The sequence below is a fragment of the Saccoglossus kowalevskii genome, chromosome 8 (assembly GCF_978046115.1).
Source record: "Saccoglossus kowalevskii chromosome 8, keSacKowa6.1, whole genome shotgun sequence".
NCBI classification, from domain to species: Eukaryota; Metazoa; Hemichordata; class Enteropneusta; family Harrimaniidae; genus Saccoglossus; species Saccoglossus kowalevskii.
The window spans coordinates 6,255,247-6,282,423 of record NC_140648.1 but is presented as its reverse complement, the minus strand read 5'-3'; the positions used below and the strand labels follow the sequence as shown (position 1 = coordinate 6,282,423).

The following is a 27,177-nucleotide window of genomic DNA, read 5'->3' as shown; positions in this document are numbered from 1 at the left end:
TTTATTTTATTATTTTATAACTTTAACTGTATCTCTTTTTTTAATATTGTTTTTCAGATATGAATAAGTGTCGTCTGAGTCCATGTCAAAATAATGGTGTGTGTTCCAATAAAGAAAATGATTATGATTGTGATTGTCCTCCTGAAAAGACAGGAAAGAATTGTGAAGTGGATGGTGGGTATATAACTAGAGTTTAATTTGATGATATTGCATAATTACATGAATAATTTGAGTGCCAAAGGCAACTTTTGTCATATTCTGTCATATTCTACTTTTCTATATTTTAAAAATGTAATAATAATTGTCTTTATTGAAGTCGTTTCCTAAAAATGAACATAGATCAAAGTACAATAAAGCATGGTTATCATTCCATGTACCGGTATGTAAAATCTGTAATCAATGCAGAAATGTGTCTTTTTGGTCAAAAATGGAGAAGAACTTGAAAATTGGTGAAGAACTTGAATAATGAAACTTTTGACAACAAAAGCCGATGTTTTCGTTCATAACTTAAAATTTTACATTAACATTTTGAGAAGGATGTCATTCTAAATGCTTTCTATTTGTCTTGTTCCAGGTGTCTCTGGATGTAGTGATATTAATCCATGTAGGAATGGTGCCACATGTTATTACACTGATGATATCCATTGTGAATGCCGCGATGGCTTCACAGGTGATTGGTGTGAAGTTGGTGAGTATATTTATCTAAATGTGTTTTATCAGTCATTTATTTGCATAAATTACAAATCAAATGTGGCATTACACAACAAATTAAACAGTCAAAATTGGATCAAATTCAAAAAAGGAAATGGTATTTAGGAAAAGAAAAAAAAATTTAGGTTATCGTTAGTCTAAAAACTTTCATTTGGACTGATAAGAAATAGTTTTAAATAATGTTGACCAATGACCAGTAACAATGGAATATTATTTTCTTGGCCTAATAGTTGTACAAACAATACGTAATAAAAATACTATATTTAATAAAAATAACATACTGCTAGTTCATAATCTTTCATATTATAGCAGTCATTTTAAATTTTACAGTTCACTCTCAAGAGCTAGATGAATTAATCTAGATTTACAATAGCATCTGTATTGTAATCTGTATTTGATTGTCATTTCTGAGATCATTGTATGCATTATCTGTTTTTGAAAATGTTTAGATGTTTATGATTGTGCTCCTGATCAGAATGGTATCGCAAAGTGTACTGATGGGCAAGGTCAATGTATAGATAAAGTAAATGGCTTTGAATGTTCTTGTTATCCTGGATTTACTGGGCTAAGGTGTGAAATTGGTAAGTAAATTCAAACCACAGTGGATAAGTTAACACTCACACAGTTGCCGATTACCTGCAGACTTTTGCCTATAGTCTAGACCAGAGGTACATTACTTGGGGTTTGCAACGCGCATAGTACTGTATGGTGACATTAGCCAAGATCTTATTCAAGTCTCATCTCGTAGATAGCGAGACTGATGCTACGACCTTCTGACATGACATAGGTGGTTTGTAATAAAACAATAAAACGTGTATTACCACATTCATAGCAAAAAAATGTGATACATCGAAAACCTACAGAAAATATAGTTATCATAATCCGTCATATCATGAACAGCTATTTTGATCCACCTGGACATCCCAGTATCCTAGTTACCTCAGGCATCCGCATTTGCATTTTTCCGAGTTGGAACGCCTATGCGAGAGCGAGATTGAAACAGGATCTTGGTATCATGTCACCGTAGTTGCAAATCCCAAGTAATGTACCTCTGTCTAGACTTGTTTATTTGCATGTGTAAATATGTTGGGAATGTAGACAAAGTCTGTCGGTAATCAACAATATTTTGAAACGAAGTAGGTAATCAGTTGTTCTAATCTTACAGCGTTATGAGTTATAATGAGAGCAGAAATATAATTAGAGTCGGGATATATCCAATTGACTGTAATATGTTTGTTGTTATTTTCAGATATCAATGAATGTGCCACAAACCCATGTAATAATGGTGGTGTATGTGTAGACCAACAGAATGGTTACTTGTGTGTCTGTACAGACTGGACTGGCGTACACTGTGATGAACGTAAGATACAATTTGTTACATTTGCTGTTAGCTTATAGAGTATGTTGCTGTAGGTTAATTTGACATTTAGACAAGACAAGGCATGTACCTCATCAATTTATTGCTCTGTAATATTAACTTTTAACTTCATCAGACCTCAGCAACTCAGAGAACCTGCCACCACACTGTGCCATCCTACAAACCACCACAAAATGTCACCACAACAAACAACCACACTGTGACACCACAACAAACCAAAATACATCACCACACCGTACCACCACAAGGAACCATACCTCAACACCTACCACCATGACAAACCACCACATCGTGCCATCTCAAGAAACCATACTGCACCACTACAACAAACCCCACACTATGCCACCACAACACAAAACCACACTGTTCCACCACAACACAAAACCACACTGCACCACCACAACACAAAACCACACTGTGCCACCACAACACAAAACCACACTGTGCCACCACAACACAAAACCACACTGCACCACAACACAAAACCACACTGTGCCACCACAACACAAAACCACACTGCACCACCACAACACAAAACCACACTGTGCCACCACAACACAAAACCACACTGTGCCACCACAACACAAAACCACACTTTACCACCACAACAAACCCCACACTGTGCCATCACAACACAAAACCACACTGTGCCACCACAACACAAAACCACACTGTGCCACCACAACACAAAACCACACTGTGCCACCACAACACAAAACCAGTGTGCCACCACAGCAAGCCAAAATACCATGCCACCACAACAAACCACCACAGCGTGCCACCTCAAAGAACCATACTGCACAGTCACACTGCCCCAACACCATACCACCACAGCAAGCAACCATAGCAAGAATACTCCACACTGTCCCACTATAACAACCACACAGTGCCACTACACCTGCCAACACAACAAGGAACCACGCCGTCCCACAACAACAATCCACCACACAGTGCCACTACACCTGCCAACACAACAAGGAACCACATCGTCCCACAACAACAATCCACCACACAGTGCCACTACACCTGCCAACACAACAAGGAACCACACCGTCCCACAACAACAATCCAACACACAGTGCCACTACACCTACCAACACAACAAGGAACCACACCATCCCACAACAACAAGGAACCACACAGTGCCACTACACCTGCCAACACAACAAGGAACCACACCGTCCCACAACAACAATCCACCACACAGTGCCACTACACCTGCCAACACAACAAGGAACCACACCGTCTCACAAGAACAATCCACCACACAGTGCCACTACACCTGCCAACACAACAAGGAACCACACCGTCCCACAACAACAATCCACCACACAGTGCCACTACACCTGCCAACACAACAAGGAACCACACCATCCCACAACAACAATCCACCACACAGTGCCACTACACCTGCCAACACAACAAGGAACCACGCCGTCCCACAACAACAATTCACCACACAATGCCACTACACCTACCAACACAACAAGAAACCACACCGTCCCACAACAACAATCCACCACACAGTGCCACTACACCTGCCAACACAACAAGGAACCACACTGTCCCACAACAACAATCCAACACACAGTGCCACTACACCTACCAACACAACAAGAAACCACACTGTCCCACAACAACAATCCACCACACAGTGCCACTACACCTGCCAACACAACAAGGAACCACACCGTCTCACAAGAACAATCCACCACACAGTGCCACTACACCTGCCAACACAAGGAACCACACCGTCCCACAACAACAATCCAACACACAGTGCCACTACACCTACCAACACAACAAGGAACCACACCATCCCACAACAATCCACCACACAGTGCCACTACACCTGCCAACACAACAAGGAACCACGCCGTCCCACAACAACAATTCACCACACAGTGCCACTACACCTACCAACACAACAAGAAACCACACCGTCCCACAACAACAATTCATCACACAGTGCCACTACACCTGCCAACACAACAAGGAACCACACTGTCCCACAACAACAATCCAACACACAGTGCCACTACACCTACCAACACAACAAGGAACCACACCATCCCACAACAATCCACCACACAGTGCCACTACACCTGCCAAAACAACAAGGAACCACATCGTCCCACAACAACAATCCACCACACAGTGCCACTACACCTGTCAACACAAGGAACCACACCGTCCCACAACAACAATCCACCACACAGTGCCACTACACCTGTCAACACAACAAGGAACCACACCGTCCCACAACAACAATCCACCACACAGTGCCACTACACCTGCCAACACAACAAGGAACCACACCGTCTCACAAGAACAATCCACCACACAGTGCCACTACACCTGCCAACACAACAAGGAACCACACTGTCCCACAACAACAATCCAACACACAGTGCCACTACACCCACCAACACAACAAGGAACCACACCATCCCACAACAACAATCCACCACACAGTGCCACTACACCTGCCAACACAACAAGGAACCACGCCGTCCCACAACAACAATTCACCACACAGTGCCACTACACCTACCAACACAACAAGAAACCACACCGTCCCACAACAACAATCCACCACACAGTGCCACTACACCTGCCAACACAACAATCCACCACGCCGTCCCACAACAACAATTCACCACACAGTGCTACTACACCTGCCAACACAACAAGAAACCACACTGTCCCACAACAACAATCCACCACACAGTGCCACTACACCTGCCAACACAACAAGGAACCACACCGTCCCACAACAACAATTCACCACACAGTGCCACTACACCTGCCAACACAAGGAACCACACCGTCCCACAACAACAATCCAACACACAGTGCCACTACACCTACCAACACAACAAGGAACCACACCATCCCACAACAACAATCCACCACACAGTGCCACTACACCTGCCAACACAACAAGGAACCACGCCGTCCCACAACAACAATTCACCACACAGTGCCACTACACCTACCAACACAACAAGAAACCACACCGTCCCACAACAACAATCCACCACACAGTGCCACTACACCTGCCAACACAACAAGGAACCACGCCGTCCCACAACAATTCATCACACAGTGCCACTACACCTGCCAACACAACAAGAAACCACACTGTCCCACAACAACAATCCACCACACAGTGCCACTACACCTGCCAACACAACAAGGAACCACACCGTCCCACAACAACAATTCACCACACAGTGCCACTACACCTGCCAACACAACAAGGAACCACACCGTCCCACAACAACGATTCACTACACAGTGCCACTACACCTGCCAACACAACAAGGAACCACACCGTCCCACAACAACAATTCACTACACAGTGCCACCACACAATTCCACCTGTGGCCTAATGAGGGAATAATATCTTTCACAAACCAGTGAATTTATAACTTATTGAATATCCATATAAAATTAAACTCAGTGAATATCTCTTTATTTTACAGTACCTGAAGATGGGGTTGTATCTGCAGAAGATGGTTATACATTTGCTGGTCAGCCAATATCGCTAGAACCCTGGTGGATAGCTGTGATAATTGCTCTGGTTATCATTGCTTTGTTCCTTGTCTTGTTGTTGGCATGTCGCAAAAATGAAAAGTAAGTATTCCTGAATTATTCATCCATACACTTTTTTCACATTATATAAAGACACTTGTGGAGCAAGATACATAGGGATGAGGCTCCTTTATGCAAAAGTGCTTCTTTATAAAAAGTTAATTTTAAAGTTGTAAAACTCGGTTGATTTTCTCTGACCTACAATACTGCTTTTGAATACTTCCTGTATATAAACTATTCTTGGCTTACCTCACCAAATTTAGATTTTGAAAACCAAAGTAAAGTTCATAAATTAACAAACAAATTATAAAAATATATGTGATAAATGTTGCAAAGTTTAAGCGAGAAAATTACAGTATGCATTATGTAAATATTGGGAGCCGTTATGTAAATTTTTGGGAACCATTATGTAAATTTTTGGGAACCATTATGTAAATGAATGAGAGCCATTAGGTAAATTGTGGGGAGCCATGATAAAGATTGTTAACACATCATAATGTTGACAAAATACAGAATGACATGAACACAGACATGTTGATGTGTTAAACTTTGTAATAATCTTATGTATCAACCTTATGTATCCTGTTCACAGGACTCGGAAACGTATACGTGAAACAATGCAAACTAGACTAGGCCAGTACGTGAATAGTACAATGTCATGACAACCAAGGTTCACTGCATCCCATTTATTAGCATCATATTCTAATTGTTTTTTTTAGTAAAATTGCATGATTTTTCAAAGTGCATGAATGAAAATTTAATGAGATAGGTATATTCAGTTTGGAATCCCTTCATTTTTGTGAAACTTTAATCAAAGAGAAATAATTGTGTAGTTGCCAATATATAATAATATATACAAATATCTAATATTTCTCAAGATGATCACTTGATACCACCTATTTCAGGAACTTAGTCTCTAGTTCATAAATGTGAAGGTCATCCAAAATATTGTTTTCATAATTTTTTTTATTAAATATATTTAAATTTAATTTAACCAATTAAAATATCTTCATGATGAATTATTTATAATAATAAGGACAAACTGACATTTTGATTGCAACTTAGAAAGTTCATTTACTGGTTACATTTAATAGCAACTTAGGGAGTGCATTCACCGTCTATTTTTATTAGCAACTTAGGGAGTGCATCCACTTTCTATGTTAGTAACATTAAGCGTGCATTTACTTTTTTTGTTTAACAGCAACTTAGGCAGTTCATTCTGTGGTTATTTTTAATAGCAACTTAGGGAGCACATTCACTATCTATTTTTAATAGCAACTTAGGAAGTACATTCACTTTTAATATTTAATAGCAACTTGGGAAGTCCATTCACTTTTAACATACACTACTACCTCATAGTATATCAACTGTTTTATTCTGCATAAAGAGTAAATTTTATAAATTTTCTATGAATGCATAAGAGAAATGTCAGTTTAACTCTGCAATAACTTGTTGTCAATGCTTTCACCTCCCGTTTGATTTCTCAACTTTGTCACTTTCTTTAAAGTAGCATAGTCACTGTGCAGCATTTATTCTAATCTTGTGTAAATAATGTTAAACACTTTAAATCATTTTCTTTGTGTTCATATTTTATATATTGTTATTTTTGTTTATTTATGTCTATTTTTTTCTTGTTTTACTTGCCATTATAAAAAACTTAATAACTACAAATAAAAACAAAAAATAGTCAAAAATAAATAAAAAATGAAATTTAAAAAAACAAACAGATTTTAATCACATAGAAATGATCAAATGGGATTCAAAATGCAGCAACTATGGTGTTTTGATGTGATTTTTTACCACATTACTTACAAAAATGTCCAAAAGTGGCATACTTAGATAAATTGTAAACAATTTGGATCAATATTTCAACAAATCTGACTGAAATTATTTTAGTAATATCAAGTAGTGTTGGAAACAATGTGGTCAGTGAAAAAGTTATTAAAACTATGTGAATTATGCTGCGTGAAAAAATATTGAAGTTCAAATGAAGAACTACTTTTGAAATGTATAATGTGTTTTCGTAACAGGGCACGCTATGATGCTGAGAAAGCCAGGGCGGATCGTAGAGCTGGTAGACCAAATGAACAATTAGATGAACAGATTCCTGTCATTGATGAAGAGTATGACAATCCAGCAAGAGAAAACGATTATGGATTCATACCACCAACTGGAAGCAGGTTAGATTGTTTGTTATTTAATTTCATGTTATTTGAAGTTGTATATCCTTTAGTATGTACATAGAAATTGATAGTTAATTTGATTGGTAGAAGAGACACATAGTCATCAATGTGAAATCAATTAATTGGTTATTACATTATTTTATTTTTACAGCCGATCAACAATTGCTGAAGTGAACAGTTACGAGAACCCGTGGCCTACTAGTACTGATGATTTCACTTTGCAGAAGACCCATCTATAAAAAAAAAAATCATCCTTTTTTACAATAAATATATAAAAATAAGAATCAAAGTCTGTCAGAAATGTAACAGAACTTTAGTTTTATACCAGAATGTATTAACTTTTACTCAAACATTTTATTGAAAGAATTTTTCATTTATCCTTGCCTGCAATTTACATGTCAGATGCCTCCCTGTGATATTTTAGACGCATTACTACACACTGTATTATATTCTAGTTGGTACAGAGTAAGTAAATATACAGGATTCCTATATTCACTATGCAAAGTATCAATTGTACACGAAGTCACCTAAAACCTGAAGGGTTGGGTGGTATAGATTGGACATTATTTTAAATTATTGTGTGTGATCTCTGTATTCATAATGTACCATCATTTCAAAATTGACTGTTTTCAAAAGTCAATGGGTCTTCAGCATCCTAATCTATGCCAAGACAATTTCTGAGATATAATTTTCACTTTTTAATTTTTTTTTCAGTTTTTGTCATTTTTAATTGATAGACGAATGATATTCATATTTTTAACAAGTTTTTCTTTCATTTGCCACCTGTGCTGAGATGGTTTGATTTAAGCTGTACAGTTTTGATATTGCATGATTCACATTTTGTGTGTTATCTGGACACCCATGTGCCTTCCAGCCATTTTGAAATTCTTAAAACAACATTCATGTTGACAAAATAAATGTATTTGTCTGAAAGGCAGTTTTGAATGATGTCCTGTATTTTGTTCTGTGCCAGCTTCCACTCCTATTTCACGTTTTTTGTTTGAAGTGATTCATGTTTTGCTTGAATGTTCTTCCTATAGATCCCTTGCAGTGATAACAAGACTCCCTAACTAAACAACAAATAGAAGTGTCATTCTCTAACAGACTGAGCATAAATATATGGCTGTTGGATTTCCCTAATTATTGTATTATTTCTCACAAAGTCCACAACAAGTAATAAATTAACATTCCAATAGCAATTTGAGTAGTTAGGGAGTCCTCTATCATCAATCGCTAGTGGTGCCAGCCAATACAATTCTATTATTGTTTTTAATGTACTTACAATTTGAATATTTTATGGTATTATTTCAGACTAAATATTTTAATGTGGTGTAGCACAATATTTTATACTTTGGTCTGCCATGAACTGAACAAAGTTTGAAACAATTTATGTTGGGTTTTGATGTGAACTCTTCCACAGATGTATTAATGATTGTATTTATACTACTTTTTCAATAAATGATAATTTTAATATACAAGTGAAATGATTCATATCAACACTACATGGTGTGAAGAAGTGTGTGTGTGTATCATATAGGACCCATATTGAACACTACGTGGTGTGACGATGAATTGTGTATCATATAGGATCCATATCAAACACTACACCATGTGATGATGAATTGTGTGTGACCAATGTGTCGTATGGGACCCATATCGAACACTACATGGTGTGATGATTAATTGTGTTTGAACAATGTGTTGTATGGAATCCATATCGAACACTACATGGTGTGATGATGAATTGTGTGTGACCAATGTGTCGTATGGGGACCATATTGAACACTACACCATGTGATGAATTGTGTAAATGTGTTGTATGAAACCCATATCGAACACTACACCATGTGATGATGAATTGTGTGTGACCAATGTGTCGTATGGGGTCCATATTGAACACTACATGGTGTTATGATGAATTGTGTGACCAATGTGTTGTATGGGGTCCATATTGAACACTACATGGTGTAATTATGAATTGTGTAAATAATGTGTCGTATGGGACTATATTGAACACTACATAGTGAAATGATGAATTGTATGTGAACAATGTGTTGTACAGGGCCATATTGAACACTACATGGTGTAATGATGAATTGTGTGTGACCAATGTGTCGTATGGGACCCATATCGAACACTACGTGGTGTGATGATTGTGTTTGAACAATTCGTTGTATGGGATCCATATCGAACACTACATGGTGTGATGATGAATTGTGTGTGACCAATATGTCGTATGGGACCCATATCAAACACTACATGGTGTGATGATTAATTGTGTTTGAACAATGTGTTGTATGGAATCCATATCGAACACTACATGGTGTGATGATGAATTGTGTGTGACCAATGTGTCGTATGGGGACCATATTGAACACTACACCATGTGATGAATTGTGTAAATGTGTTGTATGAAACCCATATCGAACACTACACCATGTGATGATGAATTGTGTGTGACCAATGTGTCGTATGGGGTTCATATTGAACACTACATGGTGTTATGATGAATTGTGTGACCAATGTGTTGTATGGGGTCCATATTGAACACTACATGGTGTAATTATGAATTGTGTAAATAATGTGTCGTATGGGACTATATTGAACACTACATAGTGAAATGATGAATTGTATGTGAACAATGTGTTGTACAGGGCCATATTGAACACTACATGGTGTAATGATGAATTGTGTGTGAACAATGTGTCGTTTGGGGACATATTGAACACTACATAGTGAATGATGAATTGTGTGTGAACAATGTGTCGTACAGGGCCATATTGAACACTACTTGGTGTAATGATGAATTGTGTGTGAAAAATGTGTCATATGGGCCTTATTGAACACTGTATGGTTTTATGATGAATTGTATGTGAACAATGTGTCATATGGGGTCCATATCGAACACTACATGGTGTATTGATGAATTGTGTGTGAACAATGAGTCGTATGGGACCATATTGAACACTACATGGTGTAATGATGAATTGTGTGTGAACAATGTGTCGTTTGGGGACATATTGAACACTACATAGTGAATGATGAATTGTGTGTGAACAATGTGTCGTACAGGGCCATATTGAACACTACTTGGTGTAATGATGAATTGTGTGTGAAAAATGTGTCATATGGGCCTTATTGAACACTGTATGGTTTTATGATGAATTGTATGTGAACAATGTGTCATATGGGGTCCATATCGAACACTACATGGTGTATTGATGAATTGTGTGTGAACAATGAGTCGTATGGGACCATATTGAACACTACATGGTGTAATGATGAATTGTGTGTGAACAATGTGTCATATGGGCCTTATTGAACACTGTATGGTTTTATGATGAATTGTATGTGAACAATGTGTCATATGGGGTCCATATCGAACACTACATGGTGTATTGATAAATTGTGTGTGAACAATGAGTCGTATGGGACCATATTGAACACTACATAGTGAATGATGAATTGTCTGTGAACAATGTGTCGTACAGGGCCATATTGAACACTACATGGTGTATTGATGAATTGTGTGTGAACAATGTGTCGTATGGGACCATATTGAACACTACATGATGTAATGATGAATTGTGTGTGAACAATGTGTCGTATGGGGGGCATATTGAACACTACATGGTGTAATGAAAAACGTCAAGCTGACCATGGTGGTTGTATGTATTCCTCGTCGAGTCAGGGGTCTACAAATATTACTCTCAGCGCGACAAATGTATACATTTTGCAAACTGAAACGAGTGGTTTCTATTGGCTGATTGAATAACATTGTAACATTTTTAAATGATATTGTTGTGCCAATGAAATTTATACTCGTTTATAAAGATGAAGGGAATGCCTTTGTTACGCTGAAAGTGCGGGGAGCAACACAAATCATATTTTAGAAAACTTACATATATATTTGTATACTAATATTAAGAAAACACATGTTAACAAGAAGACAGACGAAAATATAACTGACCAATTTTACTAACGGATGTGACGTATTCTCTGCACATATGTTCAATTAATCAATTGTATCAACTATAAATAAAGACATATATTTGTTTCGTTAACTCAAATACACCAGAAAATACATTGTTTAGTGTATTTTGTAGTTCTTTAGTTAAAGCGTGGTGGTCGTCGCGCAGCGCGTGTTCGAATTTCATATAAATAAACAATGTATTTTACACGCGTTGTATACGTCGCTATGAGTCCCATATCGAACAGGACGCGACACGACGACCACCGCCCTTTAACTTTTGTTTAACCATTTTTGGCATAGTTATTCTTTTACCCATTTTGATAAACAACATCAACAGATAACTATTATATCAATTCCATATTTGTTTCTAGTTGGGCATTAATAGTTTGCCATGACAGTGCACGTGATCGTACTCTTTCAATTTGCGGAATATTCTATCTTTGATACTTTCGGATATTGAACTTCGCTAGGCTATGCGTCCTCTTGTCCTATTCTGTACATATAATACGCCATCTATGGTGGGAATCACATTCCTTTCGTTCACTACACGTATATTTACATGACTATGGAGCATATTTCTAAAAATACATAATAAGTGTATGCATGGTCACACCCAGACCACCTGTTTGAATAGCGAATCGAATTGCGCAATTGTAAAAAAAATATCTAAATTTTGTATTTGGGCTCTAAAGTTGCCAAATTGTTAATATTAAAAATATCAATAATAAAAACTCGTCTGTAATGGGTAAACCTGTTATCTTTAAATGTTCGTGAACACCATGGTGATTGGTTCTGGTGCCGTGATGCTGTCGGGTCAATATCAATTTCATGATGATTGTGACAATAATAACACTCCATCAACTTCTTTATTTCGATATTTCAGAATATAATATTTCATTCGCACAACGGGTGACAGGTTCTAACTGGTGTGTCCTGGTGAAAAATAACCATCTATGCGAAAGCCACGAATATTGTTTTTTTGATCCTGTGAGAATATTGGTGTACGAAAAGTGTGCGTGTTGTTGGCACAAGATACATTAGCATAAGAAAGACAGGACAGAGGAAACAGAGAGTGTTTTGATATGCAAATATGCTACTGTACTGTACGGGCGATTAAACAATAAGTCGAAAGGCTTTGTGGATATCCCACTACGCGACCAATGATTGGCTGACGTTTTTCTATGTCTAAAAATACTCTCTGTCCGAGATACAACTAGCGAGAGTAGCATCATCATCGTCATCACCATAACCCCGGCCACGAGGACCCCCGTACTCCAGAGGATAAATACGGAATTGCGACGTACGCCATTGTTACCATCAAGTATGCTCTTACCGCTACCTGTAACTACTGAAAGCGAGAGTACTGTGTGTGTGCATATTTAAATCCCGATAAAATAACGCGCATCGATCGAAACGAACAAGGAGTGAAATACATCGTACATTATTTACAATGTTCAGGACTTATACAATGACTTTCATAGGATTTATAATTGTGGCGTTGTTTTCTGTGAATATATTCGTCGACGGAGCCGGCGGTAAGTTTGCAATTAAATACTCAATGTAGCTATATAGTATTACGTTACAGAAGCACAACATGGCGTCTCACTGTGACTGTATCTATGTACAATATCGTCGTATACCGTACGGAACACGTAAATTCACACTAAAATGTACTAATAAACGCACACATTTTTGATTCACTAACCGATCTTAGTGATGGAGAATCTGTATCGTTACAGTGCGTTGTAGCGATTGTGACATCAATACTCGTAGGGAAGCGGTCACAGCTGATAGATGTAATCCACTTGTTTAGCATAGCGTATTTTGTTTGTAAAATAAAACTGAAACATATATTCGTATATCTTGGAAATGAAATATAATTTCACATACACAATAATTCTAGGTAAGTTATGCTTTCATCTACGACGTTCGGTACACATTAAACAAGGTTACCTTGACACAGTAGCGGTCACCTTTATTATTTTAACCATTAAACTATCTAAACAATAACGATGATCAGACCAAATTGGATGATCGCCACTATAAATTATTTCTCATAATATCTTTCTACATCCAACAATATATAATATAGAGAACGTAAATACACCTGTTACGTTAAAGAATAAATGCAAAACGCCACGACTGAAAGTGCTTTGTATTGTATTGTACTGTATTGTATTGTATTTTATTGTATAAAAAGTAAACATATCGTTTTGTAGCATTATAATTTCGGGGGTGAGTCCATGGTGGAAGTAAAATAATTATCTATTTTGCTAATATAAATATATATTTTCTCTATGTGTATGATATCGGTGTCATTCCTTGTCATAATTGAGGGTGGAGTTCAGTTCGTAGTATCACATTACGGATCAAATTATCCCAGTGCTGTCACCTGGAACGCTGTAGGAAACCACCACATATCACGCCCATAGTTCGTAACACGCGCGCAAATTGGCAATTTACCTTCGAAAGTGCATAATAACACGTGAAAATTGAATTTCGTCGATCTCAACGAGTCAAAATAACGAGGCACACTCGTTTTTCAGACCTATTACGCCAACCTGTTATAACAATAGATCGTGTGACCTCTGACCTATAAACGCTACCGATACTCTCCTAGTTGTACTGGCAAGGTATAAACATACAAAATAACAATACATAAATTAAGACAGGGCTTCATATTACAATACCTTTTGTGAATCTCTTAACTTTTACCAAAAAAAGGTGTTTTCGCTATGAGAATCCTTGGGTCGGCTCGGACGTTACATAACAAGTTAAACTGCATAGTTGGTACCCATCAACACGAACATCTTAATTCTCTAAATATGGCAGTATAAAACATTCTATCTTAGTTATTAAATGTCAAAGCCATCCCATTTTTTTGTATTTATTAAACTGAAACCAAGCTATAATTATATTACTATAGTATTCATTCAATCTAATTGCTAATTATTCTCACCACGGTGTGGATAAAATGTAGGAATATGTAATATACATATCAGTTCAGACAACATGTAGATACACGATTTAATATACAATCTAAAACATTCAAACCAAATAGTGAATACAATAATAACGGTAATTACCTTCAGTAAACAAAGAATAAATTAAGATAAATATATGTGTACGCGTATTACACATATTATTAGTTTTATATATTTTCGTTTATGTCCTGTTCTTGCTCCGATTGTTGTAATGGATTGTCAAAACACTGCACAGTTATTTATGATAATTGACGAATACTACAAATACCAATATTAATAATGCCGGACACGTACACCACGGTAACGCATATACGTCGACGGCTGTTATACTCAACTACCAAATTAACAGGATTGTGCTGCAATGATCAAAACACTGATTTCACGTAACACGAATGTGAACTGAATTACGAAGAAGAGTCTTGGTATAAGTGTTCTTGTAATATCCTATATTTGTAACGTAATTATTAAATTAATATATGTTGTGACATGGGACGACGAGATTCTTCTGACGTCACAGTCGATATATCATTGAGGACCCTATGAATACTATAAGCAAATACATACTATAAAATATATAATTATCGCATATTGTGAGAGAAAATAAGACAGACATAAGTTTACAGCAATACATTGTGAGAATCAATCAGAATAATATGCGTATGCGGTCCACGGAATAATTTAACTTTACTCATAGATACAATAATGTATACGTGCCCATTTCCTTTTTTTATTAATTCATGTATCCAGTGATCGTAACCATGGCAATGTTACAATGTTACTTCCGTCAACAGATATTTGTTGGGCATTTTACAATGTACATGTGTGCAATACACAGAGAAGCTAAAAATATAACGAGAGAAAATGTTTAAAATGTTCGAAAATAGGAATACGTGTAGATTTGGCATAAAAACAAATCTTAAAATTTATTTATAAAATCCCATACTTTCTATGATTTTTTTTCATATACACATGTTTGTTTGGGAGGCGATTTAATAATTTGTTATATTTCAATTTCATTTCTTTACTGTTTTTACCCGCGGATAGTAGCATTTATTTGAATAAAACACAATAATAATCAATAAAGTATCGAATCGATAAAACATATTATAACACAAAAAAAAGACATATTTGATTTATACAATTCATAATATTGTAATCCAACTGAAAACACGCTCAGTTTTATTAAATTCACACGCACTATTTCTAAATTCATAAGCACTATTTCCCCCAAACATATTCTCCTTAGAAATGTCCCTAATGATATGATTTCTCCGCGTTCTCCGTCAGAAGTGGAAGGCATCGTCGTTCGAAATCGGCACCTCATAACTCGCTAGAAAAAAGGGAATATTAAGTGGAGTCCGCTCCATCTGTGAAACTGGATGACCGTGCATGTTTTCAATTGTGTAACAAAAAAGTATGACACACACTGACACGTCTATTTACTAAGGATTAGTGAGCCAACATTGTATCTAACATACTGACAGTAATAACAATTGTCCTCAAACTCCCATAAACCTTATAGTAATATGTATATGAATTGAAAGCCATATTTGTAGTGATAGTGAAAAATAATGGTTGGATAATAAAAAAAAAACGAATTTAAATATTAATGTTTTACGTACGTTTTACTACTTTCATTTTTTTTCATACTGTTCAAATTTCGTGTTAATAAACAATGTATTTTACACGTGTTGTATGTCGTATGAAAACCAAATCGAACACAAAGTGGTACAACGACTTTGCCCCTTAATATAAGAGACCGGAATCTCAATTCAAAGAGTTTGCCGCACTGTGATGCACATGTTGGCCATTCCACTGACGTGATCACGCATTATCCGTTAAATAAAAATAAACCCTTGAAATGAAAAGATTGCTGCGCACTCAGATAAGAACAGTGAAAGGTCATCTCACCACGGATCTTATTAGTGGTGAATTGTGTTTCCTTGCAGATTCATCAACGTTATCTTTGTATGTTATAATATAACAAAAATAAATACAGTATGAATAAATTATTATGTGATAAATAAATCTCGATCGCGTTTAAAAAATGATATAAAGATTCATATCTCTAAAGATTAGAAACCTATTACCATGTGATGTTTTAAATGTTCATTCATCGTATAATCTGCTGAGCAAATCGTGTACGATCTTGCACCTGAAAAAATCTGTTTCCATGTATGTGATATGAATTCATTTTCACTTGATGTAAACTAACATACATTCTGCAGAAACAATTCTGTATCGTCGCCACGGCAACCAAACACTTCACGTTCTTCGGAATTCTCGTCTATTCGGGCTTTTTATATACAAGGAAATATAGTTCCAGTATTATACCGTTAAGATCATTGAATTTGACAATCCATATTTTTCTATTCGAGTCTACCATATTTTCTATACAGTTTTTTCATCAATACATCGCCATTTTTGGCAATGACTGAACAATCATGATTATTTACTGAACTACAGTCGAGAATGACATCATATAGACTCAATAATCTATCATACGCCCGTGATGCAATCAGCGATTGAAAAACACCCTCGCACGCAACGGTCGACGCAATGAAGGACAAGTGTGTTCAACCAAACTGACGTACTTATGAATCAGAATCTCAGACCACATTGACAACGGTGACGGTACTTTGTGAAGAGTCCTTAATGTAAGCAGCGTATATTATACAGTACATCGCCATTAATTGTATCTGTAGCAGCCACTTAGCATTATGGCGGAACACGTACGTAATTAGCACGGTACTGTGTATAGAGAGTCATTAAGTGAAGAAAACAACATGACAGTTACTGTTCTTAAGTCTGCATATACTCTAAATTTAAATTGTATTGTATCGTATCTGTCAGTGTCCTAGGTCCTGGAAAAGAATACGACATCAATACTATGATATGTCGGAGAGATTCTTACATTGTAATGATTAAAGAATTAGTTCAACGCATGTCAGTCCCACCTGTGACATGACCCCGCCACCTCCGATTAATTATGCATGCAGATATGCTATATAAATTTCAAGAGTTTGTAAACTTGTAATTTTTAGTTGCATATTCGGTATTACAGACACACGTCTTGGAATAGTACACTGTCTGTATTTATGGCAGTAATATAATGCCAAATTAAGGACATATTTGTAAAAAGTTTGTTATGAACAGTATTCCAGTGATTTCCAAACATACATTAGTGCATACAATAGTGCACAGACAACTAATAGTTGTCTGAGATTAGTGTAATGTGGGTAATAGTAGAGGCGCCAAGCCTGTTAACATTTACTGTAAAATACTTTATCTTAGCTGGAATTAATTTTTGGTGAAAAGACTTTTTGAGCGTTTTGTATGGAATTGATTTACCCTGATTTTGGATGACTTGAATGTAAAATACAGGAAAAAGGGTATATTCACTGGATTTTATTTTCATTGAATCATCCCTTCAGCGAATATAGCGAAAATAAATTCCGAGCGAAAATAAAGTATTTTACAGTATATGACTTAAATACGGCGTGCACTTGAACATCAATAATAGCTGTGACCTTTGATTAAAATGGTTTCTCCCTTAATGGTCAATGCACAGACGTGTAAACTCATGTCAATTGTTTGAGGTCACTTATTAATACAAACCACCTGTTGCTGCGCATTCTTGTTCAAGACAATACTATTTTTATCACACAACACAGTACATAGCAAGTGTTTTATAACTATATAAATGTGTAATATTCATAGTAACGAGCGATGTACTGAAAAATTCTCCATATGCGACAACGATTGTTACAGAATATGTTTACCGAAATCAGCTTAACCAAATCCTGGCTGTAAAACAGATTGATACTGTTAGTTTTGTAATTCGATCTCCTGTCAAGGTCGATACATTATGTGGAATGCATGTACTTGAACCAGCTTAGTAGTAGTAATACAATTGAAACAAACATTTTTAATTAAGTTTTGTTACACGAGTATAACAAAGTCCATTTCATAATGTCAATTCATAACCTATTTGATAATGTTTAATAGCAATATTGTTTGAATGTTATTGTTTGAATGTACTAGATTTTGCATTAACAAGATTTGTGAAATAATTTTTGAAACAACTTTCTTAATTACTAGTATTTTTTTTCTTTTTGAGAGGTCAAACTTTTCAGACTACCAGCATATGTATGTAAACGTGTTGTGGAGTATAACGTCATGTACCGTGAGTAATGGTACTAGGTAATCACTTATCAACTCACCATACCAACTATGTATTTTCTCGTGTAATACAGTACTACGTAAATATAGAAATACATGCTGTATATGCTGTCCTTCTGAATTTATGAATATTAATTAAGCATATTATTGAATTACATAAGTAGTTCCCACCCACACCATCACTCTGAAAGACTCATTGCACTAGTTTTTAAAGTCACCGAATTTGAATCTCCCAACATTTTTGTATTTTGGTGTATAGTCGTCAGATGAGGCAATACCGATCATGTTATTGAGTGTTGTCTATAGAAGATGGTACTCCATTGTTTCTAAACTGTATATACGAACATTAAAGTTGCAATAAATGTTAACATATAACTGACAGCTTCTGACATGGTCGATGTTTGAATGCACGTATTAACCTTTCAGTTGTGGGGTGTAATGACTTAAAGCTATAATGCCCCCAGCGACCTCGGTAAAATTATTTTATACATGTTGGCAATATTTTACAGAATTACCTTTTACCAATGTTAGAACATTTGAGCTTCCATGGATCGTGTATTCTGAGTATTTGAGTAAAAACAGCATGCAATCATTTATTATTCTTCGACATGACATGTGACACATATGTGAGCGACAAACTCATTAATCATAATACGCAATGTTCATCCACGTAATGGTTAAACATCAAAGAATCAATAAGTGTTTTGTCTGCATTCCAGTTTCAATTTGCTGACGAGGTGAACGAATCGACACTCCTTAACATAACCCACGTTGCTCACTTAGTGTAAGCCGATATCGTGCCAATTTAACAATTTTATTATTACATTAATTCATTATTTCTGTTTTATTTAATACAACGTGGCCAATTGTGGCTCACGCCATCACTACTGTAAATGTGATAACGCATGTTATTAGTCAGAAGAAAACCACTTTCATTCATGTATTAGATGCTATTATCCACAATAAGAGAAAATCATTAATATGTAGCGAGTATGAATTGTGTTCAAATATACGAGTTTGTGTGTTACCATGGAAACAGTTATATTCATTAATTTTCGTTTAGTCTAATCGCGTCGTTTTAGGCGAATTCTTAATGTACTTTTGATACATATTTTTTATTTTATTCTGTTTCAATAAATCATTGACATCTCAACACTTGAATTCTTACATTGTATTGCATATTTGCTGACAATATTTGTGTATATCGACACTTGAATGAAATTATTCACAATATAATTCATATTTACAATTTACACTCATATTATGCTTCTACCATTTTTTTTAATTATTATACAGTAGTATTGACTCGTGAACAAACATCGCACCGAGGTCTAACTGTACCCCGAATCTCAACACACTACTCATTCTGTGTTATTTTCATAACATTTGTACATATATCAGTTGTATTACTCAAATAATAATGATAATACATATACAAAAAGTAAATTGATTTGAGTGACCTCACCCTTAACTAATTACGACCACGCCCGCATGTTATATTATTATATTTCATTATTAGGCGCCATGATGACGATTTGTGTTGAAATGACCTTTCTAAGTGCGCATGACTATACAAATCACTCATATTGCCAAGGGGATTAGCCCGACCTAAAGTATCACGTTTTTATTAAAAAATAGTTTGCGTATGGGTATTTATTGTGTTGTATTTTGAGCGGAAGTGACGTATGCCCGAATGACGACACAGTGGAAAGCGTGTTACCAAGTGAACGTTCCGCGTGCAGTTGAAGTCGAAATAATCATATATCCAATTAAGAACAATGTTGACAGAATAACCCTAATTTATTTAAACCGATTATTAGATTGATAAAATCAAACATGATAATAATAAATGTAGAATCATCGAATGTATACATTGTTATATTGTAAAATAACATTACAAATATGGCAAATATATTACATATTGTTCGCTGTTTGCAAATTATCAATGTGATCGCGAAATATTTATTATAAGTAATTTTACACGCAATGTGAGAATTGGTTTATGTTTATGTTTATGGTTATAGTTATCTGTGTTGACAGCAACCGTGACGTTGGGGTGGATACACATAATTAGATTTACAGAACTGAACAAAGAACAAATCGTTTCAATACGACCACTAATTATTGCTGATAAATACGAAATCAGGGTTACAGACATTCTGATTGAAATTTGATGTAGATATAAAACTCAAGCTTTTAAGGAAGTCGACATATGTTATATGAAAGACCGCAAAACGGCAAGTAAGATCACAAAAATAGACATAGACAAAAATAAATGATAACATATTAAATTTAAAAGAATGGAGCCTATAACTACGTCGGAATTTAATCAGATTGACATCCATGCTACAGAGTTTTACTATAGCTTACAACTTGTGTAATCCGAACACCAACATCGATATAACTAAGTGTCTCACCCAGAGTGCATTGCGCACATAGTATAGAGCTATTAGTTAACCAGCGCGCGTTGTATATCAAATGACACGTACAAAACACATACAAAGAGGAACAAATGAAGCTATTAGGTTTTCGAGGTATGGAAGATTTTTGGATTTATAGTATTATCTTAGAACTGATTTGAAATCTGAATCTTCTAACATTATCATCTTACATATAATAGATACTAATGAAATATGGTCGTGTGATTTTGTTGGCAAGGTGAAACATATATCGACTTCTTCGATAGACCACAATAAACACATATCAAATACATATCAATTGCCGTGAGAGTGTAGCATAAACGCATCTCACGACCGTATAATACTAAATCTTATTTTGTATTTGTTTCCAGAATGTAACAGCTATCCGTGCCGAAACAATGCAGCGTGTGTTGAGACTGGTGGGAAGTATCTATGTCAGTGTCAGTACGGATACCATGATATAAACTGCCAATTACAAATCACAGGTAAGTGCCGTAGAGAAACAGGTTTTTATTTTTTCGTGACATCTCCCCTTTTGGGACTTAAACATTTGATCCCAAAATATCAGATCATTGTATTCAATTGCAGTGAAACCAAGTCGATGATACAGTTTTATGCTTGCATCAGGGAGGCTCTGTGTTCGATTCCCGGAGGCGACAGTTTATTTAGCAATGTAAATCCGAGCGCAGTTTGAATTGTCTTTCAAACTTGCGGTATTCAGTTTGGGAAACTGGTGCACATATACACATGCAATTACCTGAATGACATACAAGTCAGGAGAGACAACACTGACTTCAATGTTAATTTACTGTAAATTCATGTTTGGTTGTTTAAAGTAGCATACTAACTAGTAAAGGTGAAGGCAATATAAAATCAAACATACTCTTGATATTTTGTTGAGCAAAAAGGTTCCATCAAGTAAATGAAAATAAATAAATAAATAAAAGGTGTATCTCAACTTGTTGCCATGAAAACTCTGGTGGCCATTTAGAAAAGAAAATAAGTCAAAATACATACAAGAATGAGTAATAATTGTTACGTCGGGTAACCACAGTTTTTTATTCTTTTAAATATTTTGTAACGTGACATCCTTAAAAAGAAATTCAACTGTTTTTGTTACAGGGCAAACATGTGGCACGACTCACTATACGCCAACGGGCACTATAGCATCACCCACCGATAGCCAAGGACTGTACTCCCCTCTATCGTACTGTGCATACATTATTCGCGTAGCAGGGGCACAAAGGATACAATTCACGTTTACGTCATTCGATACTGAAGAAGGCAAAGACCATTTTGAATATGGTTCCGGACCAATAGCTGACTACAATCAAGCTATTGGTCAATACTCGGGTTCAGTTATACCACCAACGTTCGTAGTTGCAGGTGACCACGCATGGATCATGTTTGATACAGATTTGAACGACGAACGAACAGGATGGACGATAGAGTACCAAGCTGGTAAGCATACATCTATCCACACTCGTCAACGCACCAACACATGGATATTTAAACTAACTACCAGATTACATCTTCTAAAAAATTACATTCAATGTTATCGGGCGAAGAGAAAACAGTAAAAACAGTCGGCACACATAACCTGCCTACAGTTTCAAATGAAATAACTTGGAAACTTTACATTTTGAAAATGTTTAAAAGTACATAAATAATGTGTAAATTGTTTTAAAATTAAATAAATGAGACAATATTTTCCAATTAGGAAATAACTGACTAAAATGTATGTGAGGTAGCCTGCAACGAGATGATAATGGCGGAGACTGACTGTTCACTACATACCGTTCACATTCCAGCAACCATTGTATACGTTCGTTTAATTTCGTTTGTTTCATTTAATGACAGATCTAGACGACTGTTTGAGCAACCCGTGTCAAAATGGTGGATTATGCAATGATGGCGACTACACTTATACATGCACCTGTGCTTCCGGATGGTTCGGAACAAACTGTGAAACAAGTGAGTTTTAATTTGCTAAGTATTCATAAAACTGTGTGCAAATTTAACGAAATCTTTATTAAGCACTTGGTATATTATTTTTCGGTCTTTCTTCTGGGTCATCGTTCCTAGTTCACTTAAAACAAATATATCATATAGGTATTTACATTTTTGTGTATACTTTATGTACTATATAGAAATACATACAGGTCACTTACTTGAGTTTACATTTACGTGCTTCTGGTGAATAATCAACATCTCGTTGGTTTTAATCAATATGTTAGTTGATATTGTCATTGCATTAATCTGCATTTACTTTCGCATTGGTATACATGGCATTGAGTTCACTTGTGTTTTTCACTTTTTTGTGCAATTTAATTAACACCATTATTGTATAATATTAATGTTAATTTATTTTTCCAGATATCGACGAATGTTCGAGTAATCCCTGTGCGAATGGTGGTACATGTGTGGATAATGTGAATTCACATACATGCTTATGCACTGCAGGTTGGCGAGGTGCCACTTGTCATCTTGGTAAGCATATCCAGCTAGGAGAAAAAATGAACGGAAACATCAATTTTATTATTTTAGTTTAATACTGCATGTTATTTACAGAATCGCACATGGATTGATATCGGAAACTAAAAAATGTAACTTTTACTGCACGCGCAATGAAAAAAAAAACTAATACGCATGCGTAGTGACTGTTACCGTATCATATGTTTAATAGAACAAATTGTGACTTAGCTATGTGTTGCAAGAATAGCGCTTTTCATAATGAAATGAATTCACAAACATACAGAATCAAAGAACAATATCATGAAAATATGTTATTGTCCATATTGAATCTTATAGCTCTATCACACAACACCGCGATAGTGCCAAGTTGTAATCTGAGTATGGTGGGTGTGGCTGTCTTTTCGTTGAGATCAAACGCCTACAACATAAAATATACATGTGTTTCCAATATAATAACGTATATTAAAGCGCGGTGGTCGTCGCGCAGCGTGTGTTCGAATTTCATGTAAATAAACAATGTTTTTTACACGCGTTGTATACGTCGCTATGAATAGAATAGAATAGTGCTTTATTGATACTGTAAAGAAAATATTACATTTCTTTTTTGGTTATGTACATCAATGAAGTTGAAAAATTGAAATGACAAATTGTAATGTAAAAATTGAAATGTAGATAGAAAATATAGTAATGTATTAAGTAAAAAATATATAATAAAAAAAGCAACATTATATTATTTTGATTGTGAAATAAGTCCTTTCACACATACTTTGATAATAAGTTTTGACATTGTTAGTCAGTGTTTTTTTTTTTTTTTTTACATTGAAACACATATTTAGTTAGAGCATATATAATTGTCTTATCTCTTGAGTCTCATATCGAACAGGACGCGGCACGACGACTGCCGCCCTTTAATTCCTGTATATATTTTGGTGTCACAATTGTATGACACTACGTGGTAATAGGGAAAGACCATGCCTACAATATATATACAGCATACCTCTAGAGTTTGAAACATTTTCGTCGCAACCGGAGCTTTTAAATGACACGCCCATTTGAATTTGGTACTTATTTTCTGCTGGTATATCACTTCATTAACTCATACGGCTTGGACGTGTACCATCCTCGCTAACCATGGTCTGTTTAATCGGCCAACATTCGACTTTAAGAACCAGGCGATTCGTCCGATGGTGGTATATATGTGTATATACTAGTATATAAATAAACATTGATACGCCAATTACAATATTTGTCTTTGTTTGCAGACATAGACGAATGCGACAGTTCGCCGTGTCAGAACGGAGGCGTCTGTAACAACCTACAAAATGCATTTTCGTGTACTTGTTTTCCTGGATTTGACGGTACAAGGTGTGAAAACAGTAAGTGTTCGTGCATATTATGGTTCATGGCAACGTCCACGTCATAAAGAGTACATGCATAAGAGTACTGGTAATTATAAGGACACAGTTTCAGGAGAACCAGCAGACAAATAATGTAAATACTACAAGAGCAAAAACATGATTTTTTTTGGCCGATGAATGAAATATCAAAGTTGTAACATTTCAGGTGATGACATTTTGCTCTGGGTTCGTTGATTGATTTGTTGGATTCAACTTTCTTTAACATTTATATTTTAAATATTTATAAAGATGAAGGAGTCTGTTGCGTCGATGCTCAGATAAAAATAACATGATTCTGAAGTCGATACCATGACAATTATTTCCAATGTAGACCCCGCAATCTTTTGCCAGGCCTATGCACGGTTACTAACCTGGTCTATGCCAATAAATAAGTTCGTCTGAAAATAATGTCCCATTATTATTAGGGGTTTCCCATTTGAAAACCGGGGTGGGTGGCTGGAGGATGACATTGTGAACTAAATAAATTAGGTGAAAAAAGAGAGAGAGAAAATATGACTGTTAAACAATTGGGATATTGTAATGAAATGCAAAACACTTTCCACAAGCCTTCCGTTTTCAAATGGGTTAGCTTTAAAGCGGGGGGGGGGGGTGTCGTCACCTGCGCATGCGTCAGATGGCCATAGCGTACTATTGTTTACAAACAAGCGTCTACCCATGAGCCTTTGCGTATTAGCGTGTGTTGTCATCGTCGCTTGGGACTCAATTCCCGCGCGTGCGCAGGTGACAACCCTCCCGCTTTAAGTTTACGCCGGAAACGATTACGTGTGAGGTCACTTCCTGTGCTACTTGGCGGTGGTCTTGAAATCGTGTTCCCAGAAAGGATTTTCAAAACAGTTTCCAAACCTGTATACTAGTATAATTTGACTGAGTATGTGATATACTTCAAAGATCTGCTTTCTTAGATGTATGAAACACCAATCGCACATGCCATGGCCAATAACTTTAACTTCCGGTTTAATCGTGAGTTGTACTTCCTACAGATATTAACGAATGCATGAGCAGTCCTTGTGTAAATGGGTTCTGTACCGATGGAACAAACCAATATACGTGTACTTGTCAGCCAGGCTGGACTGGTAATCGATGTGACTTAGGTAAGCTTGCATTAAACTTTGTTAGTATGTTGGATTATCATGTTCACTCGAATGGTGGAGAGTTCACCTTATTGGCAGATAAATATCGGTCTCAGGATACAATCGCTCAATATGGAGATTTTTTTGTCAACCTAAGGATGAGCTATAAAAAAATTATAAAACAATCCAAACGGCAAACTGAAGGTCAGTTACCAATGTTCAAAAAAAAAAAAAAATAAAAAAAAATAGCAATGTGTTTTTTTTCCTATAGAAAAAAATAGGTATATAACGTAATCATCTCTTTATTAGGAGATATTATCCTGCAATATAATTTTATTGTTGATATTTGTCAAAATAAATCACTGTAATCAGGAGAATGTTTCACGATTTGAAGATATTCTCCATTTTGGGAGAAGTACCTTACTGTCATGCCATTCTCTGACAGTCATGTGCAGTCTAATGTCATTGTATATAGAACAGTGAATGTGTTTTTGACATTTTGGGATTCTCTTTTGTAAGACTGAATAAGAATAGAATGAGCCACGCCACTGGAAAGTGTTGATGTTGAAAATTTTGAAAAAAAAATCAGAAGTCTGTCTCGAAAACATATCTTCTTCATTAAAAACTGAGTAGGAAATAAATTGTCAGTATTGTGTAATGCCCCCAGAGTTTTAATGATTGGGCCCTAGCTAACGCTAACAGTTTATATGTGCTGTGAGTCAGAAATTAGGATTATGTTTACAAGTTTTCATCATGGTGAAGTAGATCGAACCACTTCATCCTCTT

The 27,177-nt window shown here is 35.9% G+C and overlaps 2 protein-coding genes across 2 annotated transcripts in view; both read left to right on the top strand.

The window, feature by feature from the left end:
• LOC100366518 (uncharacterized) overlaps positions 1-9,347 on the top strand; it is a 48,443-nt gene extending 39,096 nt beyond the window's left edge. The window contains exons 51-57 of the mRNA XM_078011046.2: positions 58-174; positions 575-688; positions 1,161-1,292; positions 1,961-2,071; positions 5,578-5,728; positions 7,717-7,866; positions 8,021-9,347. Coding sequence (XP_077867172.2) covers positions 58-174; positions 575-688; positions 1,161-1,292; positions 1,961-2,071; positions 5,578-5,728; positions 7,717-7,866; positions 8,021-8,108 — 863 coding nt within the window. The 3' untranslated portion in view covers positions 8,109-9,347. The remainder of the gene's footprint in view (positions 1-57; positions 175-574; positions 689-1,160; positions 1,293-1,960; positions 2,072-5,577; positions 5,729-7,716; positions 7,867-8,020) is intronic.
• A 3,736-nt stretch (positions 9,348-13,083) lies between these two features.
• Positions 13,084-27,177, top strand: part of LOC100366669 (uncharacterized) — a 67,466-nt gene continuing 53,372 nt past the window's right edge. Inside the window, exons 1-7 of the mRNA XM_085502658.1 lie at positions 13,084-13,377; positions 21,800-21,913; positions 22,551-22,889; positions 23,289-23,402; positions 23,805-23,918; positions 25,166-25,279; positions 26,302-26,412. Coding sequence (XP_085358784.1) covers positions 13,293-13,377; positions 21,800-21,913; positions 22,551-22,889; positions 23,289-23,402; positions 23,805-23,918; positions 25,166-25,279; positions 26,302-26,412 — 991 coding nt within the window. The 5' untranslated portion in view covers positions 13,084-13,292. The remainder of the gene's footprint in view (positions 13,378-21,799; positions 21,914-22,550; positions 22,890-23,288; positions 23,403-23,804; positions 23,919-25,165; positions 25,280-26,301; positions 26,413-27,177) is intronic.